Here is a 23582-nt window from a genome sequence, read left to right as displayed (position 1 = left end):
TGATTATGTTGGGGGACATGATGACTGTTCAGAGGATGACCGGGGTGAGCACACCGACATTCCATATTGCAATCATGAATATGGTAGTACAAGTCATGCCACAACTGTTGTGTTAGAAGAAGTTAAGTTCAACAACCATGCCACAACTGTTGTGTTAGAAGAGGTTGAGTTCGACAACCATGCCACAACTGTTGAATTAGAAAATGTTGAGGGTGTCGACCCTATTTACGAGAACGCCATCGCACTTGAGAATGACATTTGTTCTCCTGATGACATTGATCAAGAGATGGTAAATATAGGGGGATCTCGTCAATGGATTATTCCCAAGGTAGATATGATATCCTTTCAAACAGTTGCGAGTGAGGAATCCAAATCAATGGATGACCACTTATATCTCAAAAAAGTGTTTCCATCAAAGGCAGAATTGAAACGAGCTTTGAGCAAATTGGCACTAAAAGAGCATTTTGAGGTTAGAGTTAAAAAGTTATGTCATGCTCTTTTTTAGGTTGGTTGTAAGGAGAAGGCATGCAAGTTTGCTTTGCATGCAACGAAGTTGCCTGAAGGAGAATATTGGCAACTTCGGATGTTTCAGAAGGTACGCACGTGTACTGTTGATGGTTTGTAATGTGGGTACCGAACTGTGAGCGCGAGGTTAATTGGTGAGCTTATCTCCACTAGGGTGTAAGGAAATTATGTAACCCCATTGAGATCAAAGAAAATAATGGAAAAGATGAATCGCGAGTGGGGATTGCAATGCCTATATGGTAAGGCCTGGCAAGTAAAGAAGTATGCAGAGAGTCTTGTGTTCGGTCCTCCGAAAGAGTCATTCCAACTCCTTTCCTCGTATTTCCATATGTTGGAACTTGAAAATCTCGATACTATCATGGGGGTCGCTACGGATGGGGAACAACAATTCAAATATTGTTTCTAGGCATTCGGGTCATGTCTCTAGGGGTTCAATGCTATAATACAGCCTATAGTTGCTATTGATGCCACACATCTGAAAGGTAGATTCAAAGGTATTTTGTTTGTTGCGGTATGCAAATATGCGAATGAGTAGATATATCCAGTTACATTTGGCATTGGCCATGTGAAAGACGAAGAGTCTTGGTCGTCGTTTTTTAACCAATTGCGTCGTGCAATTGATTGTCCTAAAAATGCAATATTCATTTCTGATCAGCATCATGGCATTAAGAATGCAGTTGAAAAAGTGTACAATGACTCTCATCACGGTCTATGCAATTACCACTTAGGGAAAAACGTTAAAAACAGGTTCAAGCGCGAAGATGTTACTACGATTTTCACCTTGTTCACCAACTGCTATAAGGTCGTCGATTTTAACAGACATATGAATAAGCTAAAACAGCTTTGCAAACCTGCTTATGACAACCTTATAAGATTAGACCCTAAGAGATGGGCACGTGCACGGTCACTAGTAAGGCGATACAAGCTAATGACATCCAACATTGCGGAGTGTATTAACTCTTTCATAAGGCATGCAAGAAAAATGCCAATAGCAGTCTTGATCGAGTGCATCAGAGGCATGTTTTAATGTTGGTTCCATAACTGACACAATGAGGCATTGAATTTGACCATGCCCCTCAACCCTTGGGCTATCGATCTGTTGAATAGACGGTTCAATGAAGCATGTCACTTTTCCATACAACCAATCGATCGAGTGGAGTTTCAAGTTATAAGCGAGACTAAGGAGACAGTGGTCAACCTCTCCACTAAGACGTGTTCATGCGGTGAGTTCCAGACTGATCTACTCCCCTGCACACATGCCATGGCGGCAATAAGGTATGAATAATCATGTTTTGTTATTTTGTGCATGATGAATTGAATTTTTACATTGTTCGGAACCTATGATTTCATTGCCTTGGTAGTAAGTGCAAACGTGCAACCATTGAATTCTGCTCGAACTATTACAAGACTCAATCTTTAATGGAGGGATATGCAGTTCTCATTCACCCAGTTGGGCATCCTAGTGAATGGGACATCCCCCATGACATTCAACAAATTATCATTTTGCCACCAACTTGGCAAGGTCAAGCGGGAAGACCTAGAAGGAAAATGATTCCATCAGCTGGGGAAGGCAGTTGCCTACATAAAAGTTCACAATGCACGACCCAAGGCATGTGCAATATGCAGACAAGTCGGGCACGCACGAAACCATTATCCAATGCGGACTACAAACTCTAAGAACGTTATAGGTGTCATACCTGAACATAATGGCCCTTCAGACGTCAGTTGTTAAGGATTGTTTCGAACTGGCCATTGACATTTGCATTGAATAATACTATTTAAACTTGAGTTTGATAGAGTCTAAAGATAATACTCTGAAAATAGCCAGCAATAAGATATATGCCTCTTAAGATGATATTGTGGGATCATCCAATGCATTGTACTCCTTCATAATTTGTTTTTTCTTTGTAAACAATTAAATTAAAGTATAAAATATTTAATAATATTTGCCCAATTGAATTTTGCCTCCTACTATTGGCATATGTATACTCATGAACTCTAGAATGTAAATTGTGTAATCTTTCTACAAAAGATATGAATAAAAAATAAACAAAGTTACTCTGCGACAATTGTAAAGCCAATAGCTTCATTACTGTTTTGGTTAAAGCCAATAGCTTCATTACATTGTATTTCGACAATTGTTGCACTATTGTAATGTTTATCTTGACAACCTACTACGTATATTTCCATTGTTACTATTTTGGTTAATAGCTAGGTACATCGAGTATCTTGAAGCCATCAACATTATACATACATGTTATATTGGGTTGCCTTTGTGAAGAAGTTGAGGTTTTTAGTTGGAGATGATTTGTTGAGGTCAACAATAACATCTTTGCAGTGCAAGATACCATCTAAGTAGGACTTGCAGGTGGCAAAGCAGAACATGAAAGGTCCTGCTAGCCTCTGAATTATCATATTATATGTTTGGTAGTCTGCTGCATTTGTGTCCTTGCGAAGTCTTTCAGTTTGGTGTTATCCGGGGACTGTCGATTAAAATGCATCGACATGAAGGTACTGTAAGGCTTAGATTTTTGTTATCATCGTGTTATTGTTAGGTAATTTTCTTAAGTAGCAAAGAGGATTTCGCTCTGAACTTGTTTTTATGGTACTTGCTTTTATGGTACTTGTTCTTAATGCGAACTGTTGTACTAAAAAAAAAACATAAAGGGCATAAGATAAACAAAAGACAATCAGTCAAGCGAAACAAACTCAAATAAAAGCATGGCAAGTAGCAATATTTCAATGTGCTCGAGACATAAAAAAACATTAGATTCAAAGATACAAATATTTGTAAATACAACCAAAATCTAAAGCACAAGTAGCCATTGAATCAAACAGTCCAAAAACTAAGTAGAACATACATTAAGAGTGAGAACTCATGATGGTGGTGGAAATTGAGAGCGTAATTGATCCTTGAAGCCTTTTTGGCGCTACAACATCTCACGATTTTGTGCCTCCAACAATTCCATACAAGCAATGAACCTAGAGTCCATTGTTTCCATAAATGAAAGGAGTTTAGTGAAAGCTTGCTCAACATTGAATGTGGTGGAAATACGTGCATAAGATTGAGTAGTAGACGAGCCCATAGGATATGCACTCAGCTTACCCTCATTCACCTTCTCATCAAATTTTAGGTTATCGACTACCCCTTTCCTAACCCAACTGTTATTTCTGAACTCAAAACCTAGCTTTTTAATACTATGCTTATTGATAGGATTGAACAAAGCATGGTTTTTGGGCAAATCACAACAGGTGTCAACTTTGAAGTAGTTTATGATCTCACTAATCAACATAACATAAAGCAGACTTTTGATGCCACCTTGAATGGTTCTAAGCATGTCATCCATGATGAATTTAGCAAGGTCAATACGACAGTTTAATTTGATGTTAAATAAGAACCAAAGCTCCTCTGTGGTGACATTCAAGTAGTTCGAGCAGTGAGGACGGATAGTGTGAGTAATGATGAGGTGCAAGACTCGATCAAAGAAACATAGACTGTGTAGCTAGCACTACCTCTCTCATTTGGTAGAGGGTAGATAAATGCTGACCCAAGGTTCCCACTATCAAAGACATAATGGAGATATTCTTTTAGGGAAGTAAGGTCAAAGACTCGTTTTATTAGCTCAGGAGTAACAAGGATACGTTGTCCCATGACGTGGGTGACAAACGTATCGTCATGATTCACTACCTGACCTATTTCCGACTCAGGACATTTTCGTGTTGCATTGAAGTAAAAAATCCAGACCAAATTCTCATAGCATTTCCTATTCAATTGTAAATAATGTGTTCACCCTAAATTTTCAAAGTTCGCAAGGTATGGGAAATCAATATACTTTAAATAATCAAAGTCAATTATACGTCTGGGCATTACCTTGCATTTGGTGAAATTGGCGTTGAATTTCTCAACGTGCGATGGATAAGTGAAATTTTGCAAAAAAGAACTCACTACCAAGGTTGACTATGTTTTCGCACCAGTAAAGTTGGCTACACCACTGTTGTGAGTCACCTTTGTGCATTTAGTACTACGACTCATTTTTCGAAATTAGGAAATTTGGAGGCTTAAAGTGTTTTGAGGAAAAACGATTCGGTAGAAATGTCAAAGAGGATGACGTAAATGATTTAATCGATAGAATCGGAGAAAATGAGTTTGTTTAATTTGTGAGTTTGTGGGAGAAATTTGACAAGGAAACTTTTTATACATAAAGGTAATTTTTTCAATTTACAAACGATGTTTCAAAGTGATATTCGCAAACACTACAATGTAATCCTCTTAGCAATTACATTGACATTCCCTGTAATCATCACTTCCCCTATTTATACCAAACCTTGCAAAGTGATATTCCCAACAATCACATTCCTTGCAATATACTAAACCTTAACCCATAATTCAACGAAAATCTCTTAAACTTATCTCTAGTTGTAACTTCAACCACTAAAGCTGAACCGTTCTACACTGTCTTAAGTAATGGTCGCATCTTTGAGTAGACCCAATGTCGGTGACTATGGTGACCAAATTATGGGTGATGATGAATACTCAAGTCTACGATCAAAGAAGCAATGGAAAGTAGCTTTTGAACTCCTTGTTACATCAATTGGTTTTTCAATTAAACCAGGTAATGCTCTGTCCTCGTCCTCACGGTTTAGGAATAATGCACATGCTGCTAGGTATAGGGTAATAAAGAATGCCATCATATCATGCGGGAAAGTGGTAGATTGGGACAGCTTTAAGGAGAACGTACACCTTAAGGGTGACTTAAATACGTTTTTTGACATGGGTAAACTTAAGGGTCTAAGTACCTTTCCATATATTGATTACAACTCAACTCTCATTAGGAAATTTTACTCTAGCATATGCTAGAGTGAAGATGAATTTGAAAATTAAAGTGATTTTAACCCATATGTTTTGAACGTGTATTTGGAAGAAATAGAGTTTACAGTGACTGCCTTTGATATTGAAAAGCTCCTGAAAATAGAATACAAATAGGGACAATACAGATTTCCCCTTTTTTATAACTCGTACCCCATGTGGGCCCATGTGATAGGTAGAAAAAAACCATACAGGACAAATTCATGTTTTGCTCGTCATGTGAATTCTGCACCTTGGAGGCTAATACATAATTTTCTCGCGTCCACATTATAGGGAAGAATCAGTCGTTTAAGCCATGTTAGTGCTGAGGATCTGTGGATGATGGAATCAATTGAGACCCTATTTGGCTTGAATATTGCAAAATATATGATCATCAGAATGAGAGGAGTTGTCATACAGGAAGAGACGACACTTCCATACGGGAACATCATATCGACTCTAGTTAAAAAGAAAGGGATATGGAGTAATAGGTATCTAACTGATTGGACCAGTCGCAGGCCTCGTAATCTCTCTATTGGATGGCTCGTGAAAAAGGGATATGACTTGAGTGTTGATGAGCCATTCAACTCTATCAAAGGTAACCCAGTTCATCCTGCCCATGATACTCTATCTAGTGGTCCATCTAGAGTTATTCCAGATCTTGTTTCGAATGATGTGATGTATAATATGCTTGTGAGGATTGATGAGAAACTTAGTAACCAAACTGCTAAAATGCAGACATTGAAATTGAGGATACAGAATGTTGAGACTCTTCTAATGCAAAGAACAAATACAACTGTTCGGCCAGCAGAAGCGTGGCCGAAAGATACAGTCCTAAGATGAGTTTCTACAACATTACCCTCAGAGAAAAAGGAAGTCAGTTGTCATTGGTTTTGGCTGAGTCAAGCATAGTAGATGAAGATTCATATTTTAAGAGTTATGGGTTAACTAGATTAGGGATACTGTAATTTGTTTACTAAACAATTTGTGGTATATTGTTTTTTTTTTTAAATTCGCTCAACATGTGCTTTAACTTTCATTTGTTTAGGGTAACTTCTGGTCACGGGTTTAGGGTATTCAACTAGATATTTTGTTATAATGGTGCTTGGGGTTGGGTTATGGTTTGATATTATCCATCATAATTGGCTTACCCTTCTTTAAAGAACATGATACACATTAAGTGAGTCACGCGATTCCATATCAACTAGTCATGCGATTTCATTAAAAGTGGTAACGCCACTCCATATATACTACTCACGTGACTTAATATCAACTAGTAACCTAATTCCATAATAACTAGTCACGCGAAGCCATATTTGCTACTCACGTGACTTTATAATGAACCAGTCACACGATTCCATAATAACTAGTAACGTCATTCCATATATACTACTCACGCGACTCAATATCAACTAGTAATGCGATTCCATAATAACCAGTCACGCGAAGCCATATTTGCTACTCACGTGACTTTATAATGAACCATTCACGTGATTTCAAATAACTAGTAACACCACTCCATATTACTACTCACGCGACTCAATATCAACTAGTCATGTGATTACATAATAACTACTAACGCCAGTTCATATTTACTACTCAAGTGAGTCAATATCAAATACTCTTGCTATTCTAAATCTTAACGGTTCACGCGATTCTAAATCGATTAGTCACGCGATTCCATATTAACTAATCACGTGATTCACAATTTAGTAGTCGTGTGATTTCATATCAAATACTCACGCGAATCAATATCAACTGGTGAAGCGATTCCATCTCCACCATTCATGCAATTCAATATCAACTAGTTACAACCTTATGTCACCCAATGAAATTCAACATGTCATATAGGTTGTAAAGTAAAAGGGGTTGGCATATGCAAACTCATGAATGCTTGTATGTAAGTTGCATAAAATACTAACAGAATTTAAGATAGAGATATGAATAAGAAGAAAACAATGGCATTCTTATTGGACCCGTATGCTTATCACATCAATGAATACTGAACTGTTCTTATTACCTTTTTTTTTTGTTAAATGATATAAAAAGGAAAAATATGTAAATGATACAACAAAGAATAATATGGACATGATACATAATAATGTTATTTACATATTGAAAAAGAATAAACAAATTAAAAATTTTCACTAGTGATGCTATTTGCAAAAATCTCAAAGGTAAACTTTTTTTGAAGGTCGTCTATGGCGTTTGCCTTCAGGGTATGATCTTACGAACTGATCAACCACTGCAACGAGGCGATAACCCAATCCTTGTAACTATGCGAATCTTTCTATGTCAGGGTCTTTGCATTTAACTTATACCTCATCCGCGTCAAAAGTCACTTTTGACAATGTAAGCTGACAAAGTACCTGGCCTGGTGGCATATAATGGGAAACAATGTTGTTAGTGGACTCATCTACTTATCACGCAAATCGGACTTCAGTACCTCTGTCCGATTGTACGATGAGTCCACTAACGTCATACTCTAACTTAACAAGTTGATATACACTACCACCTAGTGGCCATCGAAATAGCACGGTACGAGAATTGAGTTAACCTCGTGCCATGGCCAACCCTACAGAGGACTCCCACCCCTCATACACTCAAGCAAATGGTTTGGCATTGCCACTTGACTCGCCTTGAATGTCTTCTTGGTCGGGAAAGGGTTTAATTCTAGGCTCAAAGCCAGTAAAATAAGCTGTCAATTATGTTATGCACAATAGTTAGATGCAATTAACTAATACACACCCCATACATTTGAATAATTACAACTCATTAACATATAATATACTTACATAGAAGGTGGTGTCAACGATGCATATTCTTTACTTGTAGAGTTGTTAATGGTGCTTGCACGCCTGCTTACACAACACATTGATGCATGCATCAATGTTAACCCTTAATGTGTTAATGTGTAGAGTTGTTAATGTGTTAGCTATCCAACAACTACTTGTAGAGTTGTTAATGTGTTAGCTATCCAACAACTTAGTCGACATCTCCAATCCCTGAAAAAAATCAAGGCCCTCTTATCCTTCTAAACCCAGAATGTTAACCCTGTATATTTATAATACCCACGTCAAAAGGTCTATGGAATAAATACCCTAGAATTGTTAACCCTAATATCGTGTACTGTTATCATTTTACCTGGCTTGCTTGTTTTTCATGAAAGACTCATATCTATCCTTCAAATCATCTTTCGCTTTGCGTTGAACTAATAGCGGGTTAATGTATGGGCTTCAAAGGTGTTTGCTGGCTAAGCTTACATGTGCATCTTCGACTTGAGGTCGATGTGGAACCTTAGAAGAAGGTGTGATCTCACCATGTGGAGGGCCTTTTGATGGAGTTGGGACAAGAGCAGGATGCAGGGAAGTGTAGTTCGACTACTCACAAAATGAGGTGTTTCTTTGACCTCAGATGGAGGTGGAGCCTCAGAAAAATGTGTGCATTAAGAATGATGGGCTGCCTTTAATGGATATGGAATAGAAGCAGGATGATGTTCGATCGGGGCAACGGGATGTGAGTTTAGAGTTGATGTAATTGAATGATTTATGCCACCTACATCGTCAAGATCAACCCCAATACTGTTGCCTTCTTTGTCGTAGGCATATCCTCTTCACCCGTTGATCGACCCTAAACGGTTGAAAAAATCAAACACATTAGAGCAGTGTATACATCATACATGTTATAACTCACGCAATGAAAAACATAAAAGCTCATACCTCATAAAGGTCGATAAGCTAACCAACAATTCGATCCTCCAGCCCTTGCAATGACTGCTGGATATGCTGATGCAATGACTGCATTTACATCTGTATCGCCCGCTAGATCTTCAACTGCATTGCCTGCTAGATCTCCAACTGCATTGCATGCATCTGCATCTGCATATCCGTCTGTAATTATTGTAGATCTTTCTTCCACTATGTCCGTATCTGTTGCAACTTTCGCTTAATGCTCATAGTCATTTGTAGACGTAATGGCGGGTTGCGTGCCTGAGCATGAGGGGTAGCAACAGAAGCAGAAGGAAGAGCAGTGTGAGGAATCATGGGAGTAGCAGCATGATGAGCAACAGGAAAAGCAGCATGAAGAGTCGCAATAGGAGAATCAAGCACCTCAGCAGCACTTACGGCCTCAGTAACAACGAACTGGGAATGAACCTCCTCATCCGTGGTGCGTTTCCATTTAATAGCTCATCTTACCGTACGTTTCCCTTTACGTCCATTATCTTCCTTATTTATTGGGGACCGAATTCTGACCAACCCTCCAACTTCCATAATGGAACGTATTGCTACCCCTCGGACATATTGATCTCAATGTCGGCCGAATATGCGATCAACATCTCTTCTGCAGTTGGCTCTAACGTCCTCTCTGGGCACAACTGCACCAAAACATACATTACCATTAGATATAACCCTTGCTACCCTATGACAATAAAAATAAAATTTAATAAAATAAAAAAAATATGGTTTCTTTACTCACCTTGCCTTCTCTCTCCAAACTTACAATATTGGTGTAGAAGCTTATAGGCCTCTCATCACAATGCCATTTCAGCATTCTTGGCCAAAGTTGTTTGGACTGGCGTTGCCTTCCAAACAAGCTTTTGATTTCAAGAATTGCTTCTAACGCCCAAAACTGCACATCAATTGTGAAACATTTTTTACTCACCCCATAAATTCTTATGCAAAAAGAATAATTATAATGATAAACATTAAGGTATGACAGACTAACTGAAACACCCGTATAAATCTATAGAGGTGGTACTGTTTCTTCTCAGCTACGCCCACAGCAAGAGGTTTGAAACCCTTCATCAAGTAATCGACGATTAGACTCCAAACGTATGTGACCCATGGGAACGCATTCCACTAGTCAATGTTCTCGACCAACAACAACAACCATGGAACCACTGATCATCTGTAGTCTTGACTGAATAAAACATTGGTCGCATCAAGACGAGGGCCATCTTGGTTGCGTCTCCCTCCTACTAAAACTGCCCTCTCTTGAACGTCTCTAAAATGTGTTGTATCTTCACCTCGTTCCCCAGTCCCCAATAATGTAGGTGAATTCCTCTAGAGATGGCCTCGTAGGGATTGACAATAAGGGCCGGTAGGGTACCAAACTTCAGTCCTGTCACCAAATAGAACTCCCTCTTCGAAAATCGAGCCTTCGTTTTCCGTATTGCAAACCATAACTCACCCTCGATGGCGTCAAGTTCGTTGATTCTAAGCAGCATTAGGTTGTGCACGAGACTGGCACAAAATAAACTCTTCTCCAATTCGACGTCCATCATATGCCCAAGCCATGTTCTCTTCAAGTTTTCCAACTCGTTTACTTTATACAGCATATCACGTATCACATGCAGATGCGACCACTTACAGTGAATGTTAATGCCAACGTTGAACCCCTATCAGTGCCTCGGCACATAAAGCAAAGACTCCACATTATCTTGCTCTGTTCTTATGCTGGCCATTTGAAACATAAAACAGATAACATTCCCATTTTAGTCATGTTAATACCATCATTGTATATTAACAAAAAAACAAGAGGAATTTTTTAAAAATAACCCTCATCAGAAGCTCACTCAAAAAATAACCCTCACAATAATTTTAACAATTTTTAAACAACCCTAAAATAGAATAATTAATGCAAGTGTCGAGCATGGATTATTAAGTAAATCAACATATACATATTAAAGCATTACAGTTGACCTAAAATAATACACAATGAACCCAATGTCGCTCATGCAATGCCATACAGATAAATTGAGTTCATGCAGTTATGAATTATCAATTAGTCATGCAATTACTAACATTAAATCATGCAATGATCTATAAACAAGTCACGTAATGCTAAGAACAACTAATCGAATCAGGCACACACTAAGTGATGCCATGCCTAAACAATATTCACGCAAGAACCTAGAAACTAGTCACGTAAAGACCTATCAATCAGTCACACAAAGTTAAACCCTTATGCAATCAAGTAGAGCCTAAGTGACGCCATGCTCAATCCAGTCATGCTGTCGCACAATGATTTATCAATAGGTAACACAATGACCTATCAACCAGTCACGCAATGTTAAACATTAATGTAATCACGCACACCCTAACCCCATGCCAAAATTCAGTCATGCTGTCACGCAATGACCTATCAATATGTCACGCAATCACATATCAACCAGTCACGCAATGTTAAACTCTAATGCAATCACGCAAACCCTAAGTGACCCCATGCCAAAATCCAATCACGTATAAGGTGCCAACCACGTAACCAAGCCCTCAATCATGCAATATCTAAACCCTCAACCCAATTCCTATCAAAGGGTCATAACGCATATATATCAACTAGTCACGCATGCCCGGTCACCTTTCCACCCTAACATTACCAACAATACCACCTTCATATTTATATTCAATAATTTCAAATAACAAGAATATCAATGTGAACAAGCAATATATTGTATAGGTTTATGTTCAAAAACCTAAACCCTAAACATGAAGAATAACCATTTCTCCACATGATTCAAAATAAAATAAAAAAAATATTATACCTTTCTCCGTGTAATGTCAACTTCCTCTAACTGCTCAATATGTGAACTACTTTTATGCGAATAATAACCACTTTAAAATGCTCCTACCACTGCGAAAATGCTCGAAAGTTGAACTGACGAGAAATACTTTTGACAAAATTGCTTTTGAGGTGATGTATGCTCTGTCGATACAAATTGAGTTATGAACCATATTAACGAATGGGTCAGATTCATTAAGGATAATTTTGTCCAAATTTTATTTTTCTTGACTAAAAATAATTAAAATTATAAAAAGGTCTATGCTCATAAACGCTTTATGCATGAAGCCCATTTAAGAAAAGAACTCAAAAAATAATGCCTCATTTCGGTAATGACAACTCCTCAGTGGAGGAGGTTTCATCGGCGAAGGAACGCTACAACACAGAGTTTCGATCGTACCCAGACGATGCCTGGTATAGTGTTCGAGTATTGTTAGAGGGCGAGAGAGGTGATAAGCTAAGAGTCAAGTACGAAAACTTCCCTGAGGAACACGATAACGTTTTCCTCGCCGAACGTTTCAAGTCAGAGGACAAGCTTTACGACTTCATAAGAAGGTTTCGTAAGGTCTCCGCCCAGCTCTAGGATCGCGATTGCTACCAGGTCGTCAGAGGCATGCGTGTTTATGCTTCTGATTCTTTGGGCAACGACGACAATCTATTTTACAACGCCATTGTCGATGATGTTCGTACAACTCTTTCGTTTACGTCTTTTCAAACTTCTCGAGCCTTCATCGAAACGAGTTTTCATATTCATTGTTTACTTTTATTCTTTTTTCCCTTTATTTTTTGTATTGATGCTACATTGTTGGGAACCAAAGGTGACTAACATAGTATACGTTTTCTTGGCTCAAAAAGAAAAAAATAGCATGAGTGTATTTAATTTGTTCATCATTAAAGAGTTAAAACCCATTGTACAACACATTTTATTTGTTCTAAGTTGTGCTTTGAATTAAGGTCTTGCACATTTGCAAATTTTCCCTCTGATATTGCTTCCATTTGGTAAACTATAACAAGGCTTCATTTTGTTGTTACTGGTTTTTTTTTTCCGTATTTTTTGATTTTATATAGTAATTCTATACTAAAAAGGTAAAATCATGTATTTTGTTGTTGATAAAGGTTAATTGTAATTGTTTATTCTTGGAAATATTGTTTGCTTTTCCTTTATTTTATATAAAGAGTTATGTTGAGTTCATATTTCTATTGAATTTAGAAAGTGGGCTATTTTTTAGGTGGTGCATAAGAAGCATTCTAATGTAAATGGACAAGAAGAGTGTGAGTGTACCTTCCTGCTCTTTTGGCTACATGGCCCTAACGTTGGGAATGTAGTGGAAAAGGGGGTCGCAAATATATGCCTTCTCCGAAGTGCAGAGTTAGAGCTAAAACTTGCAACTTTTATGGAGATAGCAACGCAGAAAATAGAGAAAGCTTTGTGTAAATTAGGTTCTGACACTATTGATGATGTTGCTTTCAATCCTGTTTTTCAACATGAAGCAAATGGTAGCCCAATTGTCAAGCAGAAGCTAAGTTCTATTGGGAGATCAAGACAAGTAATTTCTTTTGTTTGTGATGTTTAGAGAGTTTTTGTCTAAGCACATAGCAATAGATTGAAAACTGATGCTATGTTTGCCTATTTGTAGGGAAAGTGTTCTCAGCATTCTTTGAGTAAAATGTGGGCATCAGAAGGTTTGTCTTTGTTTTTGGCTGCAATAAATTTTCAATTACAATTGATAGATATCCATTGTTGTAATATTGGATTTTGATTGCAGCTGTTACAGGAGGCGCAAAACTTCGTAGTGAAAATAGACAGGATACTGATGTAGGAGGGGATAAAAAGTGTCAGATGATACTAGTTCAGAATCTTGTAAAAGAATTGTCTTCATCAACAGTTCTCGAATTCATACATAAACAAACTTCAATTGCATCTCAAGCATATATATTTCCAAGTTTACCATGGGAGTCATACACCAATGGTGTCATTGTGTTGGATTGCAGAAAAGATCTTGAACAGTTGTTTGGTTTTTTGGACAATCCTAATCACTTTGTTGTGTCCTCAAATGGGAGGTATGTGATAACGAATGCATGGTTGTGTTGCCCTTGTAGACTTTATACAAGATAGAATTAGTTTCATTAACCAATGATTCTATCATTTTGTTTGTGCTGTTATTGAACCCATCAGCATTTACTCGTTGGTCATTGGCTCATATATATAGCTTTCCCTTTCGCATTTCTCTTTTCTGTCTTTTCCTTTTTTCCTAAATTGGATTTGCATAATCCATTCTTATGGTTATTAAATTGTTAATTCCTGTTCTTTTTTCATCCTCTAGCTACCTTGTTGCAAGTTTGTCTTCCCTGCAAATAGTTTTACTCAAGTTGGTTGACGAGCTTTTTTTGTTTGAATGCCTTGGGAAGTGATACAATGATGTCAATTTAGCTTTACATTCAGCCAAACTCTGGTGCAATTTTTTTGGAGTGTTATACGTCAGAGTTGTTTTTAGATCATCCCTTCATATAACGTCCTGCAGACCATGGGTGGCCGCTGAAAAAATGTCAATGAATGATCATTGGACCGTGATGCTTGAATCCCCTGTAAGTCTTATACGAGTGTATTAATTCTATTTTCACTAGAATGAAAGGTTTAAAGATGGTCATGCATACCCCATTAAACTAGTATCTTACTAGCATTTGGACCTTCATGCCTTTTTAACACTATCCAGTTTCAAACATACAAATATTTGATTTAGCATTTACATTTTACAGAAAAAATTACGTAACAGAAGTGGTGGTGGATTTATTAATGCATTGAAGCTTGTTTGTTTTGGGTCCGAGGAATACAAGAGAGCTAAGGAGCTAAGGGATTTATTCTTGCAGTTTATTGCTCATCAACAGGGACTTTACAAGAAGCTGTGCATGGAAGAGAGAAGCATGGCCTTCTCTAGCAATCAACTGGTGCAACTGCCAGATAAATCCTAGGTTCTTTCACGTATAGAGTGTCTCTGCTCGAAGGTGATTATCTCTGATACACAATGTTCATATGTTGTAGAGAAAAAAAAAAAATCAATTACCAGTAACTGTGACTAAGCAAAGAAAATTTTGGTTGTATAGCCATTGTGCTTGTGTGTTTAAGTTGTGCAGCTGACTATACTTGGCGATTTCATATGTAAAGTCGAAATCTATGATTTTAATAGCAGTTTTTTTGTGGTTATTGTGTCTGGTCGGAGATGATAATTGTTGAAATTTGAGGTAAATAGATACAAGCCCCTGTTCTTCTCTGGATCTGACTCTTTTAATTCTTCTGGATATATCCTGGAGGAATAGAGCTTTGGAAGCCGGGCATCAACCTTCTTCCCAAAGTTATATTAGGCAATTTCACCTGAAACAGTCGAGTCTTATAAGCAGGATGGATCCTCTGCTCACTCTCTTCATCCTTTCGTTTTGCCTTTTTTTGTAATTAAATAAGTTAGGTACAAACGGTATTGAGATTTGGGTATGATCAAACTCAATTCTTGCAGTGAACAATCTAGGCAACATGCCTTGAGGTCCTGAGTCAGGATTACTTACTGGAACTAACTTCTTCCCAAAGTTGTATTTAATTGGCAATTCTTTCGGGAATAAAAGTTATCACAAGATGTTTGTTGAAAAGAAAAAACCCCACAATATATAATATAAGTTATAATATTATTATATATATTAAAACTATTAAAGCTAATAAAATTAGTAGGCTTGGCTAAGGAGGACGTGGAACAGTTCTATTGGCTATAGTGTCGTCTCCTCCAATCAAGTCCCGACACGTGAATGAGACAAAAGCCAGCTTAAACGACATCGTGGAGTTGAGAAAAAGAGGAGTGACGGGAAGTCCCGGTCCAACTCATCAAGTTTGAGTTTCCTTGGCAAACGCCACTTTAACGTTGGTGATCTGTTCTTCTGCCTCCTTCCTGTTTCTAAAACTGGAAACCGAAAAGAAAGAAAAAGCTAAGCTAATTCTTCGATTGAAGTACCTTGTTTCTTTTGTTCAAAATAAATTACACCCTTATTAGATTTTTGAACAGACAAGACTCCTAGCAGCTATTTGACATTATTGAAGTTTTCTGGTCTTTACTGAGAGGAAGCAGGGATCTGATTCCTAGGTTCTAGGTGTTTCGCACATCAGATGGCGGGAAAGGGATGGAAGAGAAGCGTTGAAATTGCATGGATTGCAATGGGTTTGTTTCTGTGGAGTTTAAAAGGAACACAAGGAGTGAGATTTGTGATAGACAGAGAAGAATGCCTATCTCATGATGCCAAGTACGAAGGAGACACTCTTTCATGTCTCTTTCGTCGTCATTAAGGCTGATTCCCCTTGGCATTTTAGCGACGAAGGCATCGATCTTGTGGTACGTTTCTGTTTCTTCCTTTCGCCTTTTCATTAGTTTAGGCAATATGGGGTTCGACTTGTTTTATCAGATAGATAGATGGTTTATTGTTTGTTGCTCAATGGCTATTGTATTGAAATGTCGAATTAAAGGGTAATTATGTGAAGGAAGTTAGCAAAAGAATGTTGGTGGGAAGAAAATATTTCCTGCAAGATTTTTGTGTGAATGTGGACATTTTCTGGACGTCTATGTTTGTGTTTTTTTTTTTTTTTCTGTTTATGCTTTCTGGAGTAGATGGGATAAGATGTTTTGGTTATTCCAGGAGACTTTTTCTTATTGATAATTGGTTTAAACAAGAACAATAGGCACTAAATTAGATGGTTTTCTTCCAATTAGCATGTAAACCTCATGAAAATGGGGAGAGTATGGGAAGTATATAGGTAGTGATGATCTGTATTAGTGCGTATATACGGAGATGCATCAGTTAGTTAAGTGTTTTTGTTGTTTTGGGTTGTACATCCAAGACCCTTTAATATACGGGACATTGTTATTTAAAATTTTAATTATGTTTTTATATTTTAAATAGTATAATTAATGTATGAAATCTTTATAAAAATTAAAATATTATAATTAAAAAATTCTAAAAAACATTATTAAAAAAATATAATCAAAGAATAATTTTTTTTAGTTAGTAGTTTGAACTTTTGATTGAGGTTGAATAGTGGCTTTTGGAGCTTGGTTGGACTTGCATATTGGGCCTTAAGATGGTTTGTCCGATTTATTATTACTTGGAATGAAATATTCCATTCATTGAGAAAAGTTTATATTTTCAGTCTCTTTGCCATGAATCATGAATCATGGGATTAAAACTCATGTAAGTACATATTGAGGAGAAAAGGAATTATCCTAATTGGTGTTTTGCATGTGATTGTGATAAGAAGTTAAAGGGATAAGAAGTTTGGAGGTGAATTTGATGAGAATGGAAGGTATTATTCAGGAGAAAAATCCAATAGTGACCTATGTCCAAGACTTAAAGGGCTCTGTTAAAATTAATTATCTCAGCTAGAGTTTCGGATATTGGATGACAAGCACTTTAAACATGTGACGAACGCTAAACAAATGAATATGGGATCTTTCTGAACATGTTCTCTCAGAACACTTGTTGAGGTTACTATTTAAATTCATTTCTTCATTTAATGTATTGGAAATCATCATATTAATTATCAGTAATGTATTTAATATAAAAATATTTTCAAAAGTAACATCTTAACAAGTGTTCTTAAACCACTCATTAAGCTTAAACTTGTTTTGGTTCTCAGATAAAGGGACCTTCCGGAGAACAGATTCATGATTTTCGTGACAAGACAAGTGAAAAATACGAGTTTGTGGTCCAACAGAAAGGGGTTTACCGTTTCTGCTTCTACAATAAGTCTCCTTACCATGAAACCATTGACTTTGATGTAAAGCTTGCGCATTTTGCATACCAGGAGCAGCATGCAAAGGATGGTGAGTAACATGTTCCCTTGCTTCCTTTTATCCCCGTCTATAACCCCTTAAAAGAGGAAAAATGATTGCTTCCTGTTGAATGATGTCTGCAGAGCATATTGCGCCCTTGCTTGAGCAGATATCAAAGTTGGAGGAAGCTCTTTACAACATCCAATTCGAACAGCACTGGATAGAGGCTCAGACTGACCGACAGGCAATAGGTAGCTTAGAAGAACTGTTTTTGCTCTCTTTCAATATTTTGTACTTCTTGCCACTGCGAATCCTTGAAAGCCTTGCTCTAAATGCTTCCTGTCAAAAAGCGGTAATGGTTATCCTATGTCATCAATCCATGGCCGATTCCTAGCGTATCTATCCCTATTTTAAAGATATTTGGATCCGTTCCACTTCTTGTCAGTAAAAATCTTGTACTGTTAGAAAGGGCGCTGAGTTTTGCTGCCATGAATACTAGGCTTGGTTTAGTTGACAATTATGGTACAAAAATTGTCCGTTGCCATTTTTCTTTTTGCTCTTCTTTTTGTCCTTTTACATGATCATATAGCTTTAGCTGTTAACTTTAACTTGTCCCAAGGAATAGACAAGCAAAATTCATTTTACTTTTGCTATAATTTGACTGCAGTGAATGATAGCATGGGTCGTCGAGCAATTCACAAGGCAATGCTTCAATCGGCTGCAATTACTGGGGCTAGCATCCTTCAAGTTTACCTTCTGAGACGCTTATTCAAACGAAAACTTGGAACATCCAGAGTCTGGCCATTGGTGTTTATTGATTATGTTACTCCAAGCTGGAAGTTCGTCTGATCTGTGGTTTAACTAGCAGCAGTTGTGTACCAAATTTTACCACGACTATGACAGTGCCTGCCCTCCACCTGATTTAGGACCTTGCGTAGGGAAGGTTTACAGAGAGTAATTCAATGTTGTGGCATCAGAAGCCAAGGTGGTTTTTTGGAAGGTGGCTCATTTTTGTGGCACCAAATTATCTTATTCATTCTGAGTGGAACACATCAGTATTGATTTTTTCAGCAAGGTTATGTTTCCTTCTTTTCCGCTAATTTGTTTATTATCCTTCTTTCGGAAATAATATATAAACAACAATTGTTTTAAACTGCCAAAGGTAATAAAAAATATGGTGTAATGCATCAAGAATATGCTGCCAAGGCCTTATCTAACACGCACACACACACGCACACACTTCTCTCACAACAGCATCACACAAGAAGTTATATGCCAAGGCCAAAAGATTGCACCTTGATTTTAAATGTACAAGACAAATTTGTCCTACCACTCACAATGTCTTTAATCTTTTCATGCATCATATGGAGCAAACTTTTTGCCAAAATCTGATGGCATTATTATGATCTTCCAAGAGAAAAAAATTTGAGAAAAGGGAGAGTTTGATTTAGTATTAGATATATGAAGGTACACAAGAAAATCAGGTCCACCCAAAAAATTAATACAGATTACATTACAAATGTCACAAACAATAGTGTCAACCCATAACATAACATATTTGAATAAACAAGGGAGCAAAAAATATGCAAGTAACAACCCAGCAGTGCACATAAACATAAAACTACATTCTTCTCTCGTCCCACGCCCACCCCATGGCCATTGCTCAAACTGGCAACTAACACATTCCACCAGGACCTATCATAGCTTCTCATACAGCTCCAGTCTTCTGGATCATTGCTAACGGGCATGGCCGTGGTGTAGATAATTAATGCTTTCTTTTGGAAGCTCTTACGCTGTAAGAGCCACCTCTTTAGTCTGCATGAGCAGCTTGTATACAGCAAAACCATTTTTCTGCTGCATTTCACAACATTGAAAAAAAAAATATATATATATACTTATATNTTCTCATACAGCTCCAGTCTTCTGGATCATTGCTAACGGGCATGGTCATGGTGTAGATAATTAATGCTTTCTTTTGGAAGCTCTTACGCTGTAAGAGCCACCTTTTTAGTCTGCATGAGCAGCTTGTATACAGGAAAACCATTTTTTCTGCTGCATGTCACAACATTGAAAAAAAATATATATATATATATATATAGCAGCTTGTATACAGGAAAACCATTTTTTCTGCTGCATGTCACAACATTGAAATATATATATATATATTCAATATTGTGAATCCATAAATATCATGAAAAATTAGCGGCAGCCCCACTGAAAATTCAAACCGCGCACATACACATGTGCCTTTGCTCAAGGGGGTCCCAGAGAGAACAAGAAGCTGCCCAAATAATACATTGCACTAACAAGCTAGACACTTCTAATCACCCTCAAAGAAATGGTCAAAGAACAATAAATAGTGTGTTAAAAATACTGATGAAATGCAAGCACAGAAGAGGACAAGAATGTCACATGATGGCATTTGTACGAATCAGGAAGTGACATCAATGGAGGAGAAATCAAAAAAGATGGTGATACAAACAAATGAATGCACCATTGAAGGAGATGTTAGCTTTCCATCCTTCTGTTTCCACTTTTTTACTATATTTTGACAGCCTGGAACTGACAAGGATAAGTATGCAGATCCATGTTTAGGAGCAGTCACTATATGCAAAATGCTAGATGATAGGACCCTTACCAATCCACTCCAAGTAGGACCATTCTCTCTTTGATAAATTGGAAAAGGAAGTGTCTAAAGGGGGCATGAACATGGTACTAGAAAACAAATACAACTTTTAAAGTATCCCAATTTTTTGAATGCCAGAAGAGAATTCCACATATTGCCAAATAACAAAAGGTGACAAGGTCAGTATAAAAATAAATTCAACACACAAATTATTTCATAGTAGAAAAAAAAATCATAAGCATCCTTGAAAAGACATTTATGAGTGAGAAAAGTAATGCTTCAAGACATTTATGAGTAAGTGCTCAAAGCAAAAAAACTAGAGAAATTTCTCTGTAAATGCAACAAAAATAAAGCATAAGCAGGATTACTACTTACAGATTGAGGCTTTCCAAAAACAGCCCCTTGCTTCTATGTGGGGTCATTTCTCCCTGGTGAGTCAACCTTGCCACCTGTCTTTTTCTCATTTCTAGCCTTGTTGAAGATAACTGTAAATCCCTCAGCTGATGCAGGGTCATTGACATCCCATTCACCAAACTTTGGCAATGGCGACCCTTATCCTGCATATTATAGCAGCTCACGTAAGGGATCCATGAAATTAAAGAAACTTGCCAGATACATTAATGAAGGTGATTCAACCTTCCTAAATGCTAGCTGCTGGTTCATGATGTTTGCACAATCAAGAAAGGAGATACGATAAAAAAGGGCTGGTTCATGAAGATGAACTTGACATGTAACGACATAGACACAGAATTTCAAATAACTAAAGTACTAAGAAATGACAGAGGAAACAAGGAGAAACGATACAATTTAAAACAAGGTACGACAACATTGAAAGCATAGATACTGTATGTACATACAACTTATTCCTATCATTAAAACAGGACATGCAGAATTGACACTAAGATAAGCAGTCATAAAATCGTTTATCCTGTATATTTTGACATTTTCCACCTGCAGTTACTCTCTATTATCCTTGCAAATAACTGTTCTTTATAGTTCTAATACAGGCATACACACTGAAAACATTATAAATGTTCGCTTTTAAATAAACATATCAAGGTCCTTACTGATGTCCCTATCAGGACATCTGGTGGTTAGAACTTGAGACTGCAAACATCATGATACAAAACAAAGGCATCATTTACCTCTTTAGTTAAATTTTAAGGCAGAGTTATATAATTTCAAATAATTTATTCTACAAAAAAATTCGAAGCCGTTTAGCATTGCTATTGGCATACGGGCATACGTAAACATTTTCCAGGTGACCTGGTCAAGGATTTAAAAGTTGAGAATTTTAAGAAAAACACAAAAACATAAAATTAAGAACTTGCTCACTTTGATAACTGACTTAATTTGTAGACAGAATTGTGGGATCAATTTGTACTGCCAAATGATTTCTTCGAGAATATTGCGAGGAAACGGAACTCGAAAGGACCCACGTAATGCAACGGCGGACCCATAGGCGGTGTTCGCCTTAGTCTTATGCCTTGACTCGCAGCGACTTCGTTTTGGAACATTCGAACTTCCCATTCCTTCACTTTCAACGCATCTTCCTCCTCTTCCCTTTTCGGGGATTTGGTCTCCGACTACATAAAAACCAAATAAAAAAGATCAACCAAAATACACAATACAATGGCCATATTTAGATTCTTACTACCACTACTATTATGAACCAACCTGTTGGTCTTGAATGCCCGGAAAATTGGAGCGGCGGAGGAAGAAATTAGGATGGTGATTGAAGGAAGGAACTGATTGAAAGGAAATTCTAGGAGTCGCCTTCAGTAAAACCAATCCCTTCATTTTTGCAATTGAAAAGCCAAGGGGATTCTGCAATTGATTGGGTTTGGCTGTGTATCATGGCCTCATTTAGGGAATATAATGTTCCAAAACGAAATCGCTGGAAGTAAGGTATAAGAATAAGGCGAAGACCACCTACCGGTCCGCCGTTGCATTACGTGGGCCCTTCGAGTTCCGTTTGCAAAACGAGGATAACACTCCTCGCAATATTCTCGAAAAATCATTTGGCACAAAAACGTAGAAGTTTCCCAAGTAATTTTACAAACTTTATTATAATTTCATTTATTCGCTTTTGCGCTTTTTCTTGTGTTGTGGGTCGAAAGTTGCTAGTGATTCTGGGGTTTGGCAGATGAAAGAGAAGAAGCCTCTGGCTTCATTGAACAAGTTTATCGAGAATGCAGCTCCCACTAGAGACTTCGTCGGAGCTTTTAAGGTGGCGCATTCACGGACTGGGTTGCCTTGGTTTGATTGCTGAAGTTAAGAAGGCTTCGCCTACCAGAGGAATTCTCAGAGAGGATTTTGATCCGGTAAGGGATGCTTGTTTTTTAAGCTTAATTGTGTTTCCTTTTTACTCCCTCTACCCTATAATATTGTGTCTGATTATGACTTGGGACAAAATGGTCGTTTGATTTGATTTATTTTTAATTTATTTATTAATTAAAAGTAAAAATTGGATAAGATAAAATTTTATGAAAAACTCTTAAAAAATAATTTTTTAAAAAAGTAAAATTAAAAAAACTCCTATTAAAAGTTATTTTTTTCAAAAAAAATATATCAATTTATTAAAAGAGTTATTTTTTTTTTTTCAAAAAAATCTTCCCACTCAAAAAATACTCCCTCCCTTTCTCTCTATCGATCGTCCTCTCCTCTTTCTCTTTCTGTAAATCATCATTCTATAAATTTTTTTTATTTTTATAAAAATTTAAAAAAAAAATTTAAAATTTCGTTAAGATATTTTTTTTCTATTTTGTTTTTTATTTTAGAGTCTGTTTGACCTGTTTTTTTTTAACTTATAAACTATTATAAAGTTCTTATGAAAAATAATAGTTTTAAAAATTAAAGTAAAATTATTTGATAAATTTCTTTTTATAAGTTATTTTTTATAAGTTATAATTTTGATTAAAATTATCATAAAGGATTTTTTTATAAGGTAGTATTGTAATTATTTTTAACAGATGAAGATATTTTTGAAATAAAAATAAAAATTCTCTTATATTTTTAAAAAAAGAGAAAAAAAATTCTTCATAGGAGCTTTTCCTGAACCTTTTTTTTTCAAAATTTTATTCTTTCAAAAAAAGCTATTTTTTTAAAAAGCTTTTCAAAATTTATATTTGGTTTGGTTTTTACTTTTAAAAAATAGATAAGTTGAAAAAAAAATCAAGCCAAATAAGCACTTATTTTCTATCGTTTTTTTTTTTTTTTT

General features: G+C 36.7%; 1 protein-coding gene, 1 long non-coding RNA gene and 1 pseudogene across 2 annotated transcripts in view; 2 read left to right on the top strand and 1 right to left on the bottom strand.

Annotated features, from left to right (window-relative positions):
* On the top strand, positions 15831 to 18804 carry LOC108661810 (annotated as a pseudogene).
* Positions 20830 to 22204, bottom strand: LOC18612501. Its single transcript, XR_001928650.1, has 3 exons — positions 22040 to 22204; positions 21698 to 21948; positions 20830 to 20919 (listed from the first exon to the last, which is right to left on the bottom strand). It is a non-coding gene; the product is annotated as an uncharacterized LOC18612501 (long non-coding RNA).
* LOC18612500 (indole-3-glycerol phosphate synthase, chloroplastic) overlaps positions 22555 to 23582 on the top strand; it is a 3134-nt gene continuing 2106 nt past the window's right edge. Inside the window, exon 1 of the mRNA XM_018117330.1 lies at positions 22555 to 22686. Coding sequence (XP_017972819.1) covers positions 22555 to 22686 — 132 coding nt within the window. The remainder of the gene's footprint in view (positions 22687 to 23582) is intronic.

The sequence above is a fragment of the Theobroma cacao genome, chromosome 1 (assembly GCF_000208745.1).
Source record: "Theobroma cacao cultivar B97-61/B2 chromosome 1, Criollo_cocoa_genome_V2, whole genome shotgun sequence".
Lineage (NCBI taxonomy): Eukaryota > Viridiplantae > Streptophyta > Magnoliopsida > Malvales > Malvaceae > Theobroma > Theobroma cacao.
This window is presented reverse-complemented; position numbering and strand designations above follow the sequence as displayed.